At 49.1% G+C, this 20,382-nt stretch overlaps 1 protein-coding gene across 1 annotated transcript in view; it reads right to left on the bottom strand.

Annotated features, from left to right (window-relative positions):
- The window catches only part of EPN2 (epsin 2), a 69,365-nt gene that overhangs the window by 29,552 nt on the left and 19,431 nt on the right, over positions 1–20,382 (bottom strand). Inside the window, exon 5 of the mRNA XM_021718807.1 lies at positions 18,833–19,003. Coding sequence (XP_021574482.1) covers positions 18,833–19,003 — 171 coding nt within the window. The remainder of the gene's footprint in view (positions 1–18,832; positions 19,004–20,382) is intronic.

The raw sequence follows: 20,382 nt of genomic DNA on the forward strand, positions 1-20,382 counted from the left end.
AAAACTCAGAGCAAGGCCTGCCTCTGCAACAGGTTTGCAGTCACTGCCTTAGATGGCTCCTGGCTCCATCCACCCTTTGGGCCTTGGTGCCTGCTGTTCCCTCAGCGCACCCACCTCCTAAATTTCCAGAGCTCAGGTTCCCATATCAGGTCCTATGGGACCATTCTCCACCCTGGGGTTGGATCAGACTGTACCTCTTCACTGAGGCATTCATCCCTGCTGGCAAATGCCTGTTGGGTGGATACTTGCATGCATGTACAGATATATGCAAACACAGTTGGACTAATGGATGGATAGACAGACAGATGGCAAATTATTTCATGGCTAATGGATAGCTGTCTTAAAATGTTCTAGTTGTGCATTAGGTTACTTCCCTCTCCCATTACATCCATTCTAGCAAACCTAACAGGGTTCACTCACCTAACTGATGCTTCTGCCTAACCCTCCAACCTAGACTTGCTTCTTAGATTGTGCCTCTTTGGGAGAAAGTAAAAAAATTGGGAATGATTCCTGACAAAGCAAGTTTCTAGATGGCTGGGCCCTGTCTATGGTGAATAAAACAGGAGAAAAAATCTAATTGCCATTCAGGCCATAGAGGTAATCCCCAGAAGAACCAGGTGAGGTGGAAACAGGTTGCTTCTGAATAGAGGTCTGAGGCAGGGCAGGGCAGGAGACTGGGAACTTCTCTACATTGTGACGTTGCCAACCAGAGAGGCATTACTCTGACGTGAAATTCTTTAAAACACACAATTCACAGAAACCAAGGGAAAAGCAGGGGCCTGGGGAATGTGGCACTGTCTCACTACTGCAGGTTGCCTTCTCTCCCAGCTACCCTCTGGAGGGAAGAACAGGAATTGTGAGTTTAAGTTCATCACTAAAGCAGCATCAAACGTGTCCTGGGCCTTCTCCTACTGCTAAGACAAGCCCCACTGGAAGAACTCCAAGCCTTCACCTGCTGGGGCCATTTCTAGTCTTCCAGTCTGTTACAAGAGCTGAGAGAAAGCCTACGGCAACATATAGCAAAATGATCTAGTTTAGAACAATTCTATGGAGTGAAGTCCAGCGTGTTTACTGTGATTATAAAAAATACAAATGTATTTTTCTAAATTGAATCAAATCCTACCCTAATGCATCACCCCCTCACTTATATACTTCTTTAGACATAAAGCTAGATGGTAATTCAAAGTCCTCAAATCCACCTTAATAATTTGATCTAATACACCAAAACAAGAAGTATTTTTATTGGTTCTGTTCCCAAATTTCACCTATGCCAATCAGAATGCTCATCTTCGGGCCTTTCTTGTGATCAGAACGCAAAGATGTCACCACCCACATTAAAGGAAATAAAGGAAGTCAGGCAGCTCTGGAGGTCAATCCTCAACTGAATGGGGCTCTCTCATCCAAATCATTAACCACTCCAGCTGCCATTCCCAGCCTCTTTCCTGATAAGGAACCTCTAAGGCTTGGTTCACAAAACCCTCAGTATATAACAAATACACAGCACATCTGATATCCTCCACTCACTACCAAATGGAAATCATGAGTGAATCAGGTAGAAGGTCCATTCCCACCCCAAAAAAAGTACTCTGGAAAATGAGCCCCGTGCTGGCAGGGAAGCTAGTACTGGGCTGCATTGTCACAGCGCCTGATTCAGCCAGGCCACGGAGGAAAGATGCTGGACTCTGAACAGGACCTGTTGGAGAAATGAGGTCTCCCTTGTCCTATGAGTTTTCTAGCACATCTGCAAGCCCAGACCAGCTTCAAATGCTAATCTACATGTTCATGTCTACCATAACTGGTGCAGTCAGAATGCATAGCCAGCACATACAGAAATAGCTTACCACATCAATGTGGAAATTAAGACAAAGGGTATTCCCCTAAACACTGTGGTTTTTATAAACGGATGTACAGCTTTCAGTTCCGTAGATGGCAGAATTCATAGCCACCCCCCGAATATCAGCTGAGCTACACACAGTGGCTCTGAGCTTTGAGGAAGCTTCCAGCAGAGATGTTCTTGCCTCAGTGACAGCAATCCAGCCCCACAAAGGGCCTCTTGTGCCCATGCACATGACAGTGAACACAGATGTCCTTGTGAGACGGCCTGAATGAATCCTTCTAACCACCTGAGCCTGGCCCTGCTCTAGGGACTGAAGGTTCAAAATTCACAGGAACCAAGGGAAAAGCAAGGGCCTGGGGGATGTGGCACTGTCTCACTGCTACAGGTTGCTTTCTCCCCCAGCCACCCTCTAGAGGGAAGAACAGGAATTGTTGAGTTCAAGCTCATCACTAAAGCAGAATCAAACGCATTCCAGGCCTTCTACCACTAAGGCAGCCTCTTACTGTTATAAGCCCCATCAGAAGAGCTCTAAGTCTTCACTTGGTATGGCCAATAATTACAATCACAGGTATGCCTCATTTCCATCCTTTCCAGTCTGTTAGGTGGGCTCAGAGAAAGCCTGAGGGGAGAGGCTAAGCAGGGAGGCTAGAAAAATCTTGCATCTTCCTCAAAATATAGTCTACAATGAAGACCAAGAAACCTCTCCCAGCTCACTCAGATCAAGGTCTCCCCCATTCAACTCCACTCTGCCTGCTCCAGAGCCTGAGGGGCTATATCCTGTGCTGAGGGAGGGACCCCCTTCCCAAATGTGCTCCTGAAACAAAGGCCAAAGAGTTTATAATAAAGATGCTTCAGTGGGCCAATTTCAGGTAATTTTAAAGAAGGAAACAAGGCAATCAAGTTGACAGAAAAACAGGAAATCACTTCTCAGCAGCTATATTTCGCAATTTTCCTAGAAAGTACTGAAGCAGCATCTGCAAATCACATAACGCTGATTAAAGGGACCAGGTACAGTGCGTTGGACATGGCTTTACCGTCAAATGCTCTGTATGGTAAGCAGCATGACTTCTGGTATGTGAGCTCACACAGAGCCCACAGTGGAGGCAGGGTGAGGGCATGGCCTGGCGATGCTGGACACACACAGGCGAGTCTGACAACTCAGCAAGGGTCTCAGGGGCCTGAAGATCCCACGTGGGCCCAAGCACATTGCCACTGTGCATGTCAGCAGAGGGGAGATTAGGTGGTAGAAAAGGCACTGGATGGACAAATCCTGTCCCACCATTGCCCAGCACATTCAAAAGCCTGACCTCTCTGAGCTTCTGCTGTTGCATCTGTGAAATGGCGACAGTGGCGCTTTTGTAGGCGGAGGTAAGGAGCAAGGGGCCCAGAGTGTTAGAACGCAGCTGGCTCTCCCCTGTAGATCTCAGTCCTGCCCCAGGTTGGTGCCCTCTCCTCCTTCTGTGACCACCAGGCCATGTAGGGTTGGAGCTCTGTCAGGTACCCCTGTCCTCCATCTCACACACAGAAAACCTGGCCCGCAGGCCTCAGAGGGACAGATCTACGGCTGTGGTCAGTGCTAGTCTCCACCCACCACTTTCTGCTGGGCTGGCTTCCCTCAAGGCAGGGTTGGGGAGCCAGCAATGAGCTTGGGGCCCCCTTCCACCATCCACGGACCAGTTCTCAAGTCTAGCTAAGTTCCTTCCTCATTACTGAATGGCAGCGAAGCACTTATTCGGTCTTCCTCAATGTGGTGTCATCTTCCTGTGATTCTGCAGGCCCCTTTCTGAATTAGCAATGACCTTCGCCACTTGAAGACACCCCCACCCAGCAGTTGTGGCTTAGATGAGGCTTCCAAACACAGGAGACCCTACCAAGCCCTCAATTCACCTCCTTGCAAGGAGGAGCAGGAAAGACTGCTTTTAGTCAAAAGAGGCAAATTATGAGAAAATAAGCTCAGATTATCCCAGGTAATGTTAAAAAAAAAGATGTAAGTCCTGGAAAAGCCAGAGGTGCACAATGGAAAATGCACTAAAGCACGATGTCCAGTCACAAAGTACTTGTGACTTTATAAAAGAAGGACAAGCCGGGCTTGGTGGCTCAGCCTGTAATCCCGCACCTTTGGGAGGCTGAGGTGAGTGGATTGCCTGAGCCTGCGGGTTTGAGACCCGGCTGGGCAACTTGGCAAGACCTCATCTCTACAATAAATCAAAAAAAATTAGCCGGGCGTGGTAGCGCGTGCCTGTAGTTCCGGCTACTGGGAAGGCTGAGGCGGAAGGATCGACGGAGCCCAGCAGGCCGAGGCTACGGTGGCTGGGAGCGGCCATGGCACTCCAGTCTGGGCGACACAGTGAGACTCCAACTTAAAAAGAAATAAAAATAAAAATAAAATTAAAAAAATAAAAACAAAAATTAAAAAATAAAAGAAGGACAAACCACAACACCACCTTGTGCAGTGGCCAACCCTGGCGCCACCAGTGATGGGAAGGCCACATTTAGCTGATGACATACCACCACTCATGACTGTCCCAGTAAAACACTGATGTGCATGGAATCCACTCTAGATGTGATTCCCAGTTCATGGAAGATCAGGGCAAGGACTGGGCTGAGCACACCAAGAGGCAACAGACAGATAGACTCAGGTCAGGGATGCTCTACAGGACAATGGCCGAGTCCCCTTAGGACAAGAGTCCCCAGCCTTTTTGGCATCAGGGACCAGTTTCATGGAAGACAATTTTCCCACAGACAGGGGAGGAGGAGGGCACGAGGAGGGACGGTTTCGGGATGATTCAAGTACGTAACATTTATTGTTTACTTTATTTATATTATTATTACATTGTAATATATAATGAAATAATTACACAACTCATCATCTTTAAAAAAAGAGGCGTGGACAGAAGTGGTAAATAAAATAATGGGCAGGCCACACATAGACTGAAATAATGTCAGATTCTGACTTAAAGCCTGTCACCAGCAGCTGTGCAACTGAAGCACATCAACTCACTTGCCACTTACTGATAGGGTTTTGATATGAGTCTACAAGCAGTTGATTTATTAGCAAACTTCACTGCTACTATTAATCTGTATTTGCAGCCCCTCCCCATCACCACCTCAGTTCTACCTCAGATCATCACTGGCAGTACTGCCTGAGCTCCACTTCCTGTCAGATCAGCAGCAGCATTAGAGTCTCATAAGGAGTAAGCAACCTAGATCCTCTCCATGGGCAGTTCGCAATATGGTTTGTGCTCCTCTGAGACTCCAACGCCGCTGCTGACAGGAGATGGAGCTCAGGCAATAATGTGAGTGATGGAGGAGCAGCTGTAAATACAGATGAAGCTTCCTAGACTCACCCACCACTCACCTCCTGCTATGCAGTCTGGTTCATAACAGGCCACGGACCAGTACTGGTCCATGGCCCAGGAGTTGGGGGCTCACGCCTTAGGATATGAGAGCCCTGAGGAACAAAAAATGCACTGTGATAAGACAGACTTCAGGAACAGGACAACCAGATGCACCTGGGGTCCCAGGATGCTCTTACTTTGGACAGACCAGCAGCAAGACACTTTCAGAACAACTGGCTACATCTGACCATGGCATGGGTATGAGATGGTATAGGTAATTAGTGATTTTGTGAGGTGTGACAGTAGCTTTGTGAATCTCCAGGAAGTGATAGATACAGAAGTATTTAGGGGCAGGATGTGATGATGCCCACAATTTATTCCTAAATATTTCAGCATTAAAGGAAGTGAGAGTCACTGCTCTCCTTCTGTCCTACCACTCTCCCCAGAAGAAACAGCTGTTCACATTCTCTTGTGCTTCCACCAGAAAAGCTTTTCAGTGCAGGCGCCACATGTGGACATATACGGTATTCTCCCCTCTGACATCTCCTCACAGGGAGCCAAGTCTGTTCCCTGCTGTGTGTGCTTCTACCTGGGCCTGACCCCAGGCTGGGTGCTACCACCTGAGAGGCAGCACAGCATGGTGGTGAGAACACGCCCTGGAGTCCCCACACCTGGGCTCGGATCCAGGCTCTGTGTTCTTACTGTGTGACCTGGGCCTAGGTGATTAAGTTCTCAGTGTCTGCAGAGTAGAGACGGGGTACCTCCCTCCTGGGGTTGTTGTGAGGATCAAATAAGTCACTCTGTAAAAATGTCTAACACTCACTAGTCTCTCAGTGAACACTCCATCTATGAGAGCGTACTATCCCCTCTAACAGACCGGGCTGAGGCCTAGAGGTACAGTGACTTGCCTAAGATCACCCAACTAAAGAGATGTGGAGTCTGACCCTGAAGGTCCCGTTCTTCATGCGCAGCCCTTTCCACAGATGCAGAAACTAGGGACCAGAGAGATTAAATGGCTTGCTACTCATAGCTGCCTGGTGGCAGGATAAGAATTCAAAGCCAAGACTCAGGACATCCCCTGCTTGCTCCCAACTCCCTAAAGGGACTTTAACCCCCTAGTTACACTTGCACACAAACACCCATCCCCCTGTGCCAGGGGGCCTCTAGACCTGAGGAAAGTCCTGCTCTCATGAGCTTGTTCTAGTAAGGAAAGCCTATCAACAAATGTAAAAAGCAGGGACTTGGGTGGGAGAAGCGGGGCAGAGGAGGGCTTGCTGGCTCAGCTGTGTTCTGACAGGAGATGCCGGAGCAGTGTCCTGGAGGGGCAGGGGCTGGGGCACAGCGCTTCTGCTCTGGGTAGAGGGCTCAGGTCTAAGAGCCACAGGGGTCCAGGGGACCTCTGAAGGCCTTTGGGAGGGCCTAAGCTGGGCAGTGATGACATCTGACTGGTCCGGGGGGCAACAGTGGGAGCTTAGGCCAGAAGAGTAGCTTTGAAGGAGATGAGAAGTGGCCAGAGCCTGGATCAGGTATAATATTACCTGGAATGTTCCTGAACCACCTGACACAGCTCATGGCTTCTGCCTCAGTGTTAGTAGAGTATGCGGTGTAGCCACAAGGTACAGGCTCTGTACTTAATGGCACTTTCCTGTGGGTAGAATTGGGTCCCTCCCCAAAATATGTTGAAATCTTAACACCCCTCGTACTTCAGAATATGACCTTATTTATAAACAAGGTCACTGCAGATGTAATTGGTGAAGATGACGTCATACTGAAGCAAGATGTGCCCCAGATCCAATATGACCGGTGTCCTCAGAAGAGAAACACAGGCACAGATACACAAAAGGAGAACACTATGGGGACCGTGGAAGCAGACACTGGAGTGATGCAGCTGCCAGTCAAGGAACACAGGGTCCTGCTCACCCTCCCATCCTCCCCTGGGCACCCATGCCAGCTCTTTCCAGCCCTGAGTCTTTGCCTGCCCTGCTGTTCCCTCGGACTGTGCCCGGTCTCTGCAATCCTTAAATGGGAAAGAAAAATGTGCCCTCATCCCGAAGTGTTGGCTCCAACGCCACCTTCTCAAATGGGTCTTCCCCGGCTGTGCTATCAGGCCCATCTCTCACCAGACTGAAAGCTCCATCGGGTGGGGTGGGAGGGGGAGATCAGCTTTATTCACTACTAATCCCCGGCACCTGGGGCAGCTGGACAGTGCCTGGTCTGTAGGCTTCATCACCTCTAACCTCGTACTCTACACTGTTCATCTGCTTACAGCTGGCTGCCCCTCCAACCTGGTTGAAAGCGCTAGGAAGGTAGGGAACATATCAGCTTTGTTCCTGGCACAGAGCAGGTGCGCAAACATTTTTCAGCTCACGTTCAAGTTTAGTTTGGTGAACGCTAACAATGGCTGTACCTTCCTTACCACCACTCCGAGACATTGGTACTGCTGCCTCAGTTTACAGACAAGGCAGCTAAAATCCCAGAGGACGGGAGGAAAGAAGGCACAGCCCCAACAATGGCCACGCTGAGGCCCCAGGCAGGGCTGGCGACTGGGATGGGGGAGGGTACTGCAAAGACAAAAGGCAGGCCTTCCGTTTGTCTGCATGACTCAAATCCCATCCTCAGTCAGAAACACAAAGCAAGCTGTGTGGTTCTCTTTGGGCTCGCCATTACAAGGGCACCACCTTGCTGGGGGGATAGGTAGGGCTTGTCCAAAATATTAAGCAGCCTTTTCACCCTGCTATTTACCCAGGAATCCCTGTGGTTTCTGTCGTTTCTGCCCACGGTGAAAGTAACAAAGCCACAATCCATTCCTCTCTGGTGGATACCTGGTGTGGGGGCCTCATGGGGCCCCATCATGGCTGGGAAAAAGCAGCAGGGAAAGGAGGACTTGCAGCCTCACCCAGGAGCCACTCCCAGCTCTCCAGGCAAGGGTGAGGGTGGGAGGAAGGGCAGAGGTATGCAGACACTGCACTCTAACTGGCAAGCGGGCACCAAGTGAGGTGGGAACTTCAGCAAAGACACCGTTTATCTCTTCCTAATTCAATCATACAGCTGGAAGTTAAATGCCTATAGCAGTTTCTTAGAATAACATTTGTAAACAGGAAGCTAATTTTTTAAATTAGTATTCTGATAGTAATTTCCATCTATGAAATTGGTAATAATCATTTAAAAATTACAGCACCCACTGTGGGCTCAGGGACTACCAACTGAATGTGCCAGGGGCACAATCTCTTTGGAAAGCACTTGCAATGTTTCAAGAGACAGAAAGATATTCATATGCTTTTCCCATTAATCTCACTTCTGGGAATTCTACACTGAAGAAATAATCCAAAGAATACTTAAAAAAAAAAAAAAGCTTTCGGCACAAAGATGTTGACCCAGCATTATTTACACTAGGGGGAACCTGAAAACAATTCTGATTGTAAGGATGACAATGAATGACTCACTTCCAGAGTATTTCCTATGTACAAGGCAGTATGCAAAGTGCGTACGTTGGCATATGGAATTTAGACAGTAACCAGGAGAGAAGTACTGTGGCTGTGCCCAATTTGCAGAATTAAGGACTTCAACACGAAGTCAAGCAACCTATCCAAGGTTTAACCTTTCATTGTAACTACATAACATCAAGGAAAATGCATACTGATAGGTGAAAAAAATCAGACTGCATAATGGTCCTATTTCTCACAGACTCCAGTGCTGAGGAGTCAGCTGAGGGGCACCCTCTATGGCCAAGTGCACAGAGGGCACTGCCCCTGCACCCACAGCCCAGCCCCTCCACGTGCTTGCCCTGTGCCTTGTCCTTGCAAACCAGATGACGACAGGCTTAAAGCAGCTCAATGGTTTAGGCTGCTCTGCCCTGCCCTCGCCAGCCCCCAGCACCACACAGAGCACACTGCTGACCTGTCCAGCCCCCAGCACCACACAGAGCACACTGCTGACCTGTCTGCCTCTCCTAGACAGGGCCCACCAAGAGCAAGGTCTCAGCTACTGGCTGGGAGCCCATCGAAGCTTAGGGCTGGCCCTGACACATATGGGAGCAGAAAGTGTGCGAATTAACATTTTAGAAAATACACTTCGAAAACGTCATGTGGTTATGAATGACCCATCCACAGACTGTTATATTATCTGCAAAACATAAAACATTACATCTGTTTTATTTTCATGGAATACTGTTCAGGTCTGTGGTTCAGATCTGTCAGTTGCCTTTTGGGGATGTGGGTCATGCCCTGGCCTTCAGCTCCTCTCCAGATTAAGACCCTGCCTGCTTGGCCCACAGACAGATGCACATGACAAAACTGTACAACCGAGAGCCTCCCGATCAGCCATGGCCACAATACAGGCAGCCAGGACCCTGTCACTGAAAACTGCTGGGCTGTTGAGGGTGAACACGAGTGGCTGACAGTCCCATGTCAGTGGAGTGCTGTGCACACAGCTGTTAAATGTTTACAGGACTGTGAGGAACCACAGAAGATGCTTCTGTTACAAGGTCACAAGACAGAAAGCAGGAATGCAAAGTTACATTTAGAGTGTGAAAAATAAAATGCTTAGATAGAAAGTCCAGAAGGAAATACACCAATAAATGAACAGTTGTCTTTGTGTAGTAAATTTACAGGACACTTTTTCCTTTTTTTGCATTTTCTAAACTATCATGAATGGACATACATCATTTTTATGGTGAAAACTAGCAGAACTCCTGATTTCATGCCCACATCATACTCACCAGAATTGGAGAAGCGGGTCACTGAGTGGACTCATCGGAAGGGCACTGGCTATTCCACTGGGAGCTGGACTATGCTTTCCCTTAGCAGTCAGCAGGAGACTACTTCAATTTGCAACAGTTTCCAAGTTGCTCAAAGTTAGAGTGTCCCCTGCTGCCTACAACTCTGTGAAAGGGCACTGCTATGGATAATGTGTTGAAGGGGGAGGAAAGGAAGAATCCTTCAACTGAATAAAGCCTGACATGGAATCTGCGGCCCCCAACACAATGCAGTCAACAATGCCTGGGGCCCCTTTCAGAGGCTGCAATGCCTGGGGCCCCTCCCAGAGGCTGCGATTTGAGTAGTGTGACCAGAGGTGTGGCCCCGGCTTCCGGACACTTTGAGATATTTCAAAGCTTCTGGGTAGCCAGCGTTTGAAAGCTGGTGGCTTAGGAAAAAGAGAAAAGGCAACCAACCAGCAAAATGATGAACAGCACTGTATTACTAAACAAAAACTAACAACTATGAATCACACTGTTGCTAATCTTAACCTTAAAGCATTTAGAAACCAAACAAATACATAAAGCATTCCTATATTTCTGAAAAAGCCCTCAAAATGTATTTTCAAAAAACTACTGCTCATGCATGGGGCAGACATCAACAGAGATGAACACATCACATAAAAATACCACCAAAAAAAAAAAAAAAAGGCCAGGTGTGGTGGTTCATGCCTGTAATCCCAACACTTTGGGAGGTCAAGAAGGGAGAATGACTTGAGGCCATGAGTTCAAGATCAGTCAAGGGAACATAGGAAGACCCTATCTCTACGATAAAATTTTCCATTTTTTAAATTTAGCCAGGCATGATGGCATGTGCCTATAATCCCATCTACTTGGGAGGCTGAAGCAGGAGGATGGCTTGAGCCCAGGAGTTCAAGGCTGCAGTGAGTTATGATCAAGCCACCACACTGCAGCTGGGCAGCAGTGAGACCCTGACTCCAAAAAAGAAGGGAGGGAGGAAGAGAGGAAGAAAGAAGGAAAATAATTAAGGTTTATTTAGCATTCACTCATTCAGGAAGTATGTATTAAACATCTTTCCTGGTTTGGGCGCTATGCTAGGGACAGGAGGGATACAGCACTGGGCATAAACAGGGTTCCTGCTCCAACGGTTTTAGTGCAGGGAGGCAGATAACAAAGTAGAGACACTTTCAAGTGGCGAAAAGTCCTCTGCAGACACTAAGCCAGAATATGATATAGAAAGAGCTGTTTTCCCATGCAAAAAGAAGTCTGTCTTACACCTTCCCTCCTAATTTTATTCATATAATTTTGAAATGCCTCCTTGAAGTTGGCTATCTGAAACCAGTAACTGCTGTACTTAGCGTCCATGAATTGAAGACACTGTCGGCAACTGTGACTATGTTATCCAACCTGACTTAAAATACCTCCCTTTTCCCTACTATACTAATTGACAGTTTATAAGCAAAAGTTTGTTCACCTATACTACAAAGTATGCTTTAAAGACAGGTAGATATTGTGTGGATAATTCAATGTTCTATGTCACACATCAACGTCAATCATTTAATTACTAATCCCCAAACAGCAATTTTACAGCCAATGCCAAGAACAGTCCCATCCTCTGACCATCAGAGAAGCTCCTTAGGATCTAGGTCCCAATTAAGTAACAGTTTAAGTAGGTATTCCTCTTTTTAAAAGTCATAAAAAAAAGAATAAAGCATTATATACGATGGACCATACTATCTTAAATTGCAGAAGTGTATATTGTATTCATTTTGTAGAAAACATTATTTTTATTTTTTATTTTTTTTTGAGTGAGACAGAGTGCACTCTGTCGCCCAGACTGGAGTGCAGTGGCCACTCCCAGCCACCACAGCCTCCACCTGCTGGGCTCCGGCGATCCTTCCGCCTCAGCCTTCCGAGTAGCCGGAATTACAGGCACACGCTACCACGTCCGGCTGATTTTTGATTTATTGCAGAGATGAGGTCTCGCCAAGTTGCTGAGGCGGGTCTCGAACCCGCGGGCTCAGGCAATCCACTCACCTCAGCCTCCCAAAGGCGCGGGATTACAGGCTGAGCCAACGAGCCCGGCTTGTAGAAAACGTTGAAAACAACTTTTTTATTAATTGTCAAGTAGAGGAAGTCTGAGCACAGGAGTTCTTCAAAATCCCAGTTCAAATTCTAGCTTCTTCACTTACAAGGGGTGGATTTGGGGGAGGGAGTTCATGTCAGTTTCCTTCTCCACTTCACCTGCCCTGCCTACCTGCTAGAACAGGGTGGGAAGCAGACAGACTCCTCCTATGGAAAACAAAACACAGGGTGGGGGTGATCCTGATGGCTTCTGGCTGTCTCAGGCACTGGCGACAGCGGCATCTGTCATCCGACGGCCTTAGTGTTGAACATTCAAATCCCACTTAAGACCCAAGCCCTGGTGGCAAGAATGAGCATCTTTTACATCTGACACGAGGACAGATGTGTCAGTAAAACGCCACCTCTGAGGGTGTGTCCATATTACCGGTCAGCTTCCTCCATGATTCCATTTTCCTCTTGAAGAGATTAACTCTCTCTAGAGCAAGTGAATGCCAAAAGCCATGCCTGCCTCTGCCCCAGGGTTAGGCTGCCCACAAAGATGCAGGGCTCCCTGACTTGCAGAACACATTTTTTCCAGCAAAACCAGATGCCAAATGAGTCTAATTCCTGGTCCAGAGCTAGGGGGAAGGCCTCTGAGGGCTAGACATAGTGCCCACAAGGTGGCTATTCCTGGCCTTTAGTGATACCAGGAAATATCTGGCTGGCAGCCACCAATTGCCTCTCGGTCCTGGGCATGCCCTGCTGCCCCCCAGTTCCCAACAGCATCACTCAGCCCTGTACCTCGGAGCTCTGCTCCCTCCCACACTCAGGGCCACTCAACTAGCCCAGGCTCCTTCCAAGGGACATCTCAGAAGCAACTTCTGAGGGACATGCTAGTTGTATTTTATTTTATTTATTTATTTATTTTTTTACTTTTTTGCTTCGGAGGTCTCACTCCCTTGCCCAGGCTGGAGTGCAGTGGCACACTCATGGCCACTGCAGCCTCAACCTGCTGGGTTCAGGTGATCCTTCCGCCTAGGCCTTCCAAGTAGCTGGAACTATAGGCATGTGCTACTATATCCGGCTTATTTTTTGATTTATTGTAGAGACGAGGTCTTGCCAAGTTGCCCAGGCTGGTCTCGAACCCCTGAGCTCAGCCAATTCACTTGCCTTAGCCTCCCAAAGTGTTCAGATTACAGGCTTGAGCCACCATGCCCAGCCTGATTTTACTTTTTTAAAACAAGGTATTTTCCCACATCCTTGAATTTTCAAAAATAGACCCATGTAGAACTCCCTTTTTTCCATGCCTACTTAGTATCAAAATGTTTTCTTTGGTGTGTGTTCATGTGTCCATTATGTGCACACATGTGTTCGTGTGCGTGTGTGCGCTACTCCCAGAGTCAGGCCATGAGGGCTGAGGCCATAGGGACTCTGATTTACCCCTGAGATTCCCTTCCTGTGAAGACAGCTTCCCTGGAGAGTTCCTGGAGGGCCTCACTGCCCCTGGGCACTCCCCAGATACACGTGTGAGACAGTGTACAAGGAAGCTTTCAAATTCCCTGCTGGGTGGAAGCAGGGCTGATCACTGTGGAGGAAACGTGGTAATCATGCTGCCACTCCCTCCCCAGAAATCCTAAATGCCCCTTGGACTACTACCAGGCCTCTAGAAAGTGGCAGCATGGCCCAAAGGACTCCAGGTTCAGGCCTGACTGCAGGTGGCAGGGCTGTGAGAGGGGGGATGCCACAGGACAGTGCCCATGACGCACTGTGAAGCCCTGGGCAGGCTGCTCTCAGGCCCTGCCCTCCCACCTGGACAGCACAAAGCCAGATTTGGATCCATCTCTAACAACTATGTATAGTCCTGGCTTCATTTTATTTTCTCACCCTTATTTTCCTTTTGCCCCAATTTCTTCTAGTATCTATTTAATCCTGTGTCATTGCATGTGTTCCGTAAGCCAACACAAATCCTTTCCACAGCAAAGCAGGGCAAATAAATTAAATGGTCATAATCTCTAGTAATCACTTGGTAAACCATTGGCGGGTGGGGTGTGAGGGGAGCAGACTCAGCACAAGGGGCTCCCAGACCAGGAGACCAGTTGCCTGAAGGAATTCTTGATACTCCCCAGGAAGCACACCTGAAGCGCACCACAGCCAGCCGCTGCACTAGACAGTGCCAAAGGCACCGCCAAGACAGAGGGGGCCACCAGAGCAGCCCCCTCCTGGTGCAACATCCACCCCCATTGGTGTGAGTTCCAGGAGTTCAAGCTGGTGCTGATGTGGGTTTCTACCACCCCAAGAACATGGGCAAATCAGAGGATGATGAGGCTTTCTATTCTGTCTGCCTTCCTTCCTCTTTTCTTTAAGAACAGGGATGCTGGCAGCTAAGCCGCCAAAGACTCCCGGGCACCTGGAAACACGGGACTTGTTCATGGTGCATCAAGACAGCTGCACTGTGGCTGTGGACACTGGCTCAGGGAGCTCTCAGCAAGGAGGCCGAGAACACTGAACTGGGCATCCCCTCCTTCTCTCGCTGGCCCTAGATGAGGCCAGCACAGGGAAGGAGAGACAGGGAAGTATAGAAGATCTGGTTCCAGAACGTCGAGTGCCCACAGTCAGCAGCAGGGCCTCCACCTTGACTCACAGGAATGACTTTTCATCCTCATCTGTTACCTTTGATGTGGGTTCCTACCACCCCAAGAGCTTCTGCAATTTCTCTCCGGCCTGTTGACACAGTGGCCAGTCTAGCAGAACATGACACGGTGGAAACCTGGGGAGAAAGCTGGATGGCAGGTGGGCTGCTCACACCCAGGCTCCAGTTCAGGCCAGCTGCCATCTCTGTGTGATCTTGGGCAAATCCCTCAGCCCCATAAGCCTGAGAGGCCTCCTCCAGACTGCACAGCTTCCACCCACCCACAAGAGTCCCAAGCACTGACGACAAGTCAGGATCACATGAGGACAGCCAACGTGGGCAAGTCTCAAGAGGCCCCGGCCTTGGGTAAGGAGGGCAGCCAGCATGCCACGGACTACAAAACCATGAAGTCAGCCTGAGTGCCAGGTGGGCCAGACAGCTGACTGCCATAAGCACGGTGCCCGCCACAACAATGCCCGTGCGCATCTGCAGCCCAAATTTCTCTCAAATCTAGACCTCTCGGACCTTCTGGATGCCTCGACTTGCATGTCTAGTAGACACTGGCATGTCCAGAATTCAACCCTCCTCCAACCTGCTACAACCACAGCCACCCTCACCTCAAGTGATGGCAGTTCCATAGTCCTAAGAGTTGCCCTTAATGCTTCTCTCACCTTTCTCACCACCAGTCCTCCAGCAACTCCTGTTGGCTCCTCTTTACAAAATACTCAGAACCTGGACACTTGCCAGGCCTCCACAACCCCATCCAGGTCCAGGGTCCCAACAACTCCCACCTGGATTAAGGTAGTGGCCCCCCTGACCAGACTCTCAGCTCCTACCCTGTCCAGCCCCAACCCCCAAAGTCCAAGGGATCCCCTAGCCCTCCTCTTCCTTAACTCAAACCAAGTCCCTTCCCAGTTCAAAACCTTTCCATTTTCCTACCTCACTCTGAAAAAAAGCCAAAGGAACTTTTGGTGTAGACCCAGAAGGCCCAACACCAGTCTACTGAACATGTGGTCTGTGCAACTTAAGTAGAAACAGTGGAAAAAAGTATTGAAAAAAATTTATGGCAATTTGACACTGGTACAGTATCCAAATACTGACACAAAAGCACCCAACTGGATGGAGTAGGAGTGCAAGGAATGCTCCCCACCTGGCCCAGGTCCACCTCTGCCATGCTTCACCCCAACTCACTTGCCACACTCCCTGACTCAGCACCAGTCTCGCCAACCACCTTTCTAGTCCTCAAACGCCCTGAGTCACTCCCACCTCAGGGCGTTTGCACAGCTGCCCTTCTACCCTGAAGGCTCTTCCCTTCCTCCACACAGCTCACTCCTCCTCTTTCAATCTTTGCTCCATTAATACTGCAAACCATCCTCCCTAATCCCCATAAAAACACTCAAAGGGGCTGTTTGCGCTTTTGCTGTTTTCCAGAGCACCCATCACAGAACATACTGGATAATTTATGTTTTTCTTTCCCACAAGGGCAGGGGGCTCTGCTCTGTGCTTAGCACAAGTGCCTGGTGCACCAGGGAAACTCCATAAATACTTGTGGAGGAGGGGTTGTGGGAGCCTGGAGTACAGGGGGGCAGGCTCCAAAGGGTAAAGCCTGAAACTACTGACAGAAGTCAGCAGGCTCGAGAAGGTCTGCAACGCTTCTGTGAACAGGAGGACCAAAGAATGAGGGTAGGAGACAGAGCTGGAGGAGGGTGATTGAGGTTCACCAGGGAAGGCTCTGTCTGCCATGGCAAATGCTCTGGGATGGAGTCTGCAGGAAACCCAAACATCTAAAGGAGATTTCTGAGACGCAGGACCAGAGCACTCTTTTTTTTAAAAAAAAGAGGGAGAATGGACAGTACTGGGAGAGGCTGACAACAAGGACACCAAGCAGAAGGTTGGCACTGAGGTAAGGCCACAGAACAAGATGAAGGACAGAGTTCAAGGGACTCCCCAAGTCAGATCTACAGCTGTATGGGATGTAAGACAGAGGGAGGAGGCACAGGGAGAAGAAATTATATGAGGCACATGAAAGGAAGCATTCCTCAAAAATCTTCACGATTACGAGGCCTTCCCGGCTATGGCTGCTCTCGTGGGAAGGGGCTTCTCAGCAGCCTGCCTCCCCTGCCCCTGTGAGATCTGGGGTCTCAAGGGCGTCCCTCACAAACAGCTTACATCTTTCCAGACTGTTTTCTGAATGGCTGGCATCATTCTGACCTCTCTACTGCTGGATTTCAAGCAGTGTGTGCCAAGCAAATCTACAAGTATGCATATATCAAGCACCTACCTTATACTCAACACTTTATGTGGCACCGAGAAAGAACAGAAAAGAAACATGGATCCTGGAGCCACTCCCCGCCCCCCAACAGCCCCCAGCCCTGTGATGGAGGGGGATGTGAGATTTGAAGATGCATATACCAAACAGTTATGCAACTCCATGTAACATTTGTCTGCTCAAAACTCATCTGGAGCATAAGAAATTATCAGAGCCGGGCTTGGTGGCTCAGCCTGTAATCCGTGCCTTTGGGAGGCTGAGGTGAGTGGGTTGCCTGAGCCCGCAGGTTCAAGACCCACCTGGGCAGCAACACCTCATCTCTACAATAAATCAAAAAATCAGCCGGGCGTGGTAGCATATGCCTGTAATTCCGGCTACTCGGAAGGCTGAAGCGGAAGGATCGCCGGAGCCCAGCAGGCAAGGCTGCAGTGGCCAGAAGCGGCCACTGCACTCCAGTCTGGGTGACAGAGTGAGACTCCAACTCAAAAAAAAAAAGAAATTATCAAAGAAAAAACATTTATTTTTATCTTTAACTCACACCAAAGCTGAAGGAGAGGAGAAATCCACACAGACTATATACCTAAGCAACTCGCCTGGTTGGAGGGGGCAGGAGCAGCATCCAAATGGGGGAACAAAGGTTCAGAGGCAGGACCTGAGACAGGCCACAGCAGAGAACACAGCTGGGCGGCAGCACCGGCAAGCCTGGTTTTAATATGCAAATGTCTCAGGAAAGTCAGCCCACCAACGGGAGAGCTGGAGGGCCAGGTGAACACAACATCAACCACAGAGGCTCAGAACAGACCAAGCCAATTACTGAATGGGTAGAACATAGGAAAAAACTAAGGGGGAGCTTATGGAGCTCTGCAGGAACCTGCTGGGGACAGCACTTGAACACCTGGAGGCAGAAACAGGCATGGAACTCAAGCGCCTTCAGGGTGACCCTTCAAAACACGCTGTGACCATTTACTTTCCTTACAGTGAAAAGTCATCCTCCTTACATTTCTAACCAAAATCCTGTATAAACTGCTCAGGGAAGACAGGAGGACAAAGGAAAATACCCCAGAGCTAAATATAGTGATTGCACAAATACCCAAGTAAAACAAGCTGTAATATTAATGAGGCATGAATGAACAGTGACTGTTTCCAGGGCTGCATAAAAACCGGCCAACTTATCGGGGAAGTCGCACAAAAGCTCTCTGTCATGCCCCTTCTGGTAAGAGTAGGAGAGAACAGACAGCTGTCTTCTCTGTGGCAGGGACCCCACTTGGGACCAAGGTAGATTAAACAGAGAGCATTTTCTTAGAGGCAACAGTGGAATCTGTTTCCAGTTTAACCTGCAACAGTTGTAGACTCTGACCAGGATACATTATTAATTAGTCAAAAGAGAAGCCCCATTTTTTAGTTATCCATTGAATTAGGTATCTTGAAACACATGACCTAGAATTGACAGTACAGCTAACTCTCTGTTTTCCATGGTAATGGGGATTTCAGAAAGGACACCAGTTAACTGGGAGGCAAAACAATCCCATTTTATGCTCAGCAAGGCATACATGACGGTGTTAAAGATGATGGCTTCCTATGACCATCCACTGAGGGTCTTGTATTTGCCTGGTGTTGTGAGGCTTAAATCACACATCTCTGGTTCAGCAAGCCAAGTGGTCTGACCACGAGTGGACCTGGCAGGCAGCAAAGCCCCCTTCAGTTTGTCAGGGCATGGGGCCATAACCCCAGTGCCTCACCCAAAGAGCAGCTCTCCTGCTAAACCTTCGGTAGAACTTTAAGCAAGTGGTCTATGACGTGGTTGTGGGAACAGAGCACAGCCAGGCCACAAGAGAAGAAGAAAGAGCTTCTGGGTCCACTGGAGGCTGGACCACCAGGCCTGAGGAGACAGGGAGAGAGTTGGCTGTACTGGCATGGCAAGCACACCCCCAGCAAGCTGTCCAGCATTTCTAGGAAGGAGAAAAGCAAACCGCCGTCCCACCTCGGGCTGCGCGGTCACAAGTGAGGCAGGGCTGGGACCAGTCGCCATTTGGGCGGGAGGCCGGCCCCAGGTGCGGCAGGAAGGGGTGGCGCTGGCTCAGTGGCTGCAGCTCCTCACTCTGACCCAGCGGAGCCCCTGTGCGGTGCTGGGGGCACAGCGAGGCCTCGGGCGCTGTTGGGCAGGGACACACACACACACAGAGAGAGACACGCCATTAGAGGATGGAGCAGCAGCCCCTGCAGGAGGTGTGGGTCAAGGCCACTCAGGGTCCTGCCTCGCCCACAGCCCACTGCACTCAGCAGCTGTGCAAAGCCCGCTGACCACATTCTAACCCTGAACATGCAGCTCAAGCAGAAAGTCTGAGGGAACCACAAACTTCACCGCTGGGACTGTGGCAGCATCATCTAGCCCCAGCAGGACCTGCAGCTGGAGGCCTTGAACTCGGTGTAAGAAAGAGAGCCCAATTAAACTAATAGGCCTGCACCCCCACTGTCTTGTCCCTGCATCTGCAAAGTTCCACAAATTGTTCATGGAACATGATGCTATTTCAGCTCCTTGCTTTGTATCCTCTGGCTCCAGAAGAACAGCGACTGTGAAAAGCCATGTAAAGAGAAGAGAAACTCCCCTTGGCCTGCACTGCAACCACAGCCACACCTGACAGAGGAAGCCAAGGCAGGTTAAGACCAACTCAATCCAAAGGGAACCTTTCTGGGGAATGGCGAGAGGATCCTTGAGAGAAATAAAACAATTTCACTTTTTTTTTTTTTTAAAGCAGGATTTATTGAGAGGACAGAAAAGCTCCCACAGTGGAAGGGGACCGAGGGGGTTGCCCAGAATTTCACTTCTTAAAGTACAATCTTCATTTTTTGGTGCAACTTAATCCTGAGGGAGACCTCTGGAGATTAAGGGTAAATGATTTTCAAGTGGTTTCACCAAGGTCACAACCTTTGCGTATGCAAAACAGTTAAAAACTAAGGAGGAAAATGACAATAACTAGATATGGACAAGAAAACGCTGACCTGCTCCAAGCTTGATAATAACAGAATTCCTAGAGGCAGGAAGTCAGACTTTAATATGCAAATCTCACATCTGACACATTTCTCAAAATGTGACAGTACAACGTCAGATTGAAACCTGCCAAAGCAGGAAACATTCGTAAGTGGTCTGGTAACAGAACCACTGACTAAGCAAGGGTTAACCAAGGTTGGCCAAACTCCAACTTCCTCTAAAAAGTTTTCTGTTATGCTGACATATTGTTACTGATTCCAAAAAGAAAGAGTATGGGGCTCTGCGCTTTTGTTTTTGCAGTCAGACGACATAACCTCTGCAACTCCTCACACCCCATCCCTGCTCTGCTCCCCAAAGGCCAACTAGGGCCACCTGCTTTCTGAGTGTGGGGTCCACACTATGGTTGGCACAGCATGTGAAGGTGGAGGCACCCATCTGGAGCCACTTCCAGTGAACGGCCAGGATGCCAGCAAGGCTCACAGAGACCAGTGTCCATCAGGCCCTGAGCTCCATTTCTGTTCCTTGAAATCTCTTCAAAACAT

This window comes from Carlito syrichta, unplaced genomic scaffold (genome assembly GCF_000164805.1).
Source record: "Carlito syrichta isolate Samal-C Ts95f unplaced genomic scaffold, Tarsius_syrichta-2.0.1 Scaffold313533, whole genome shotgun sequence".
Classification (NCBI taxonomy): Eukaryota; Metazoa; Chordata; class Mammalia; order Primates; family Tarsiidae; genus Carlito; species Carlito syrichta.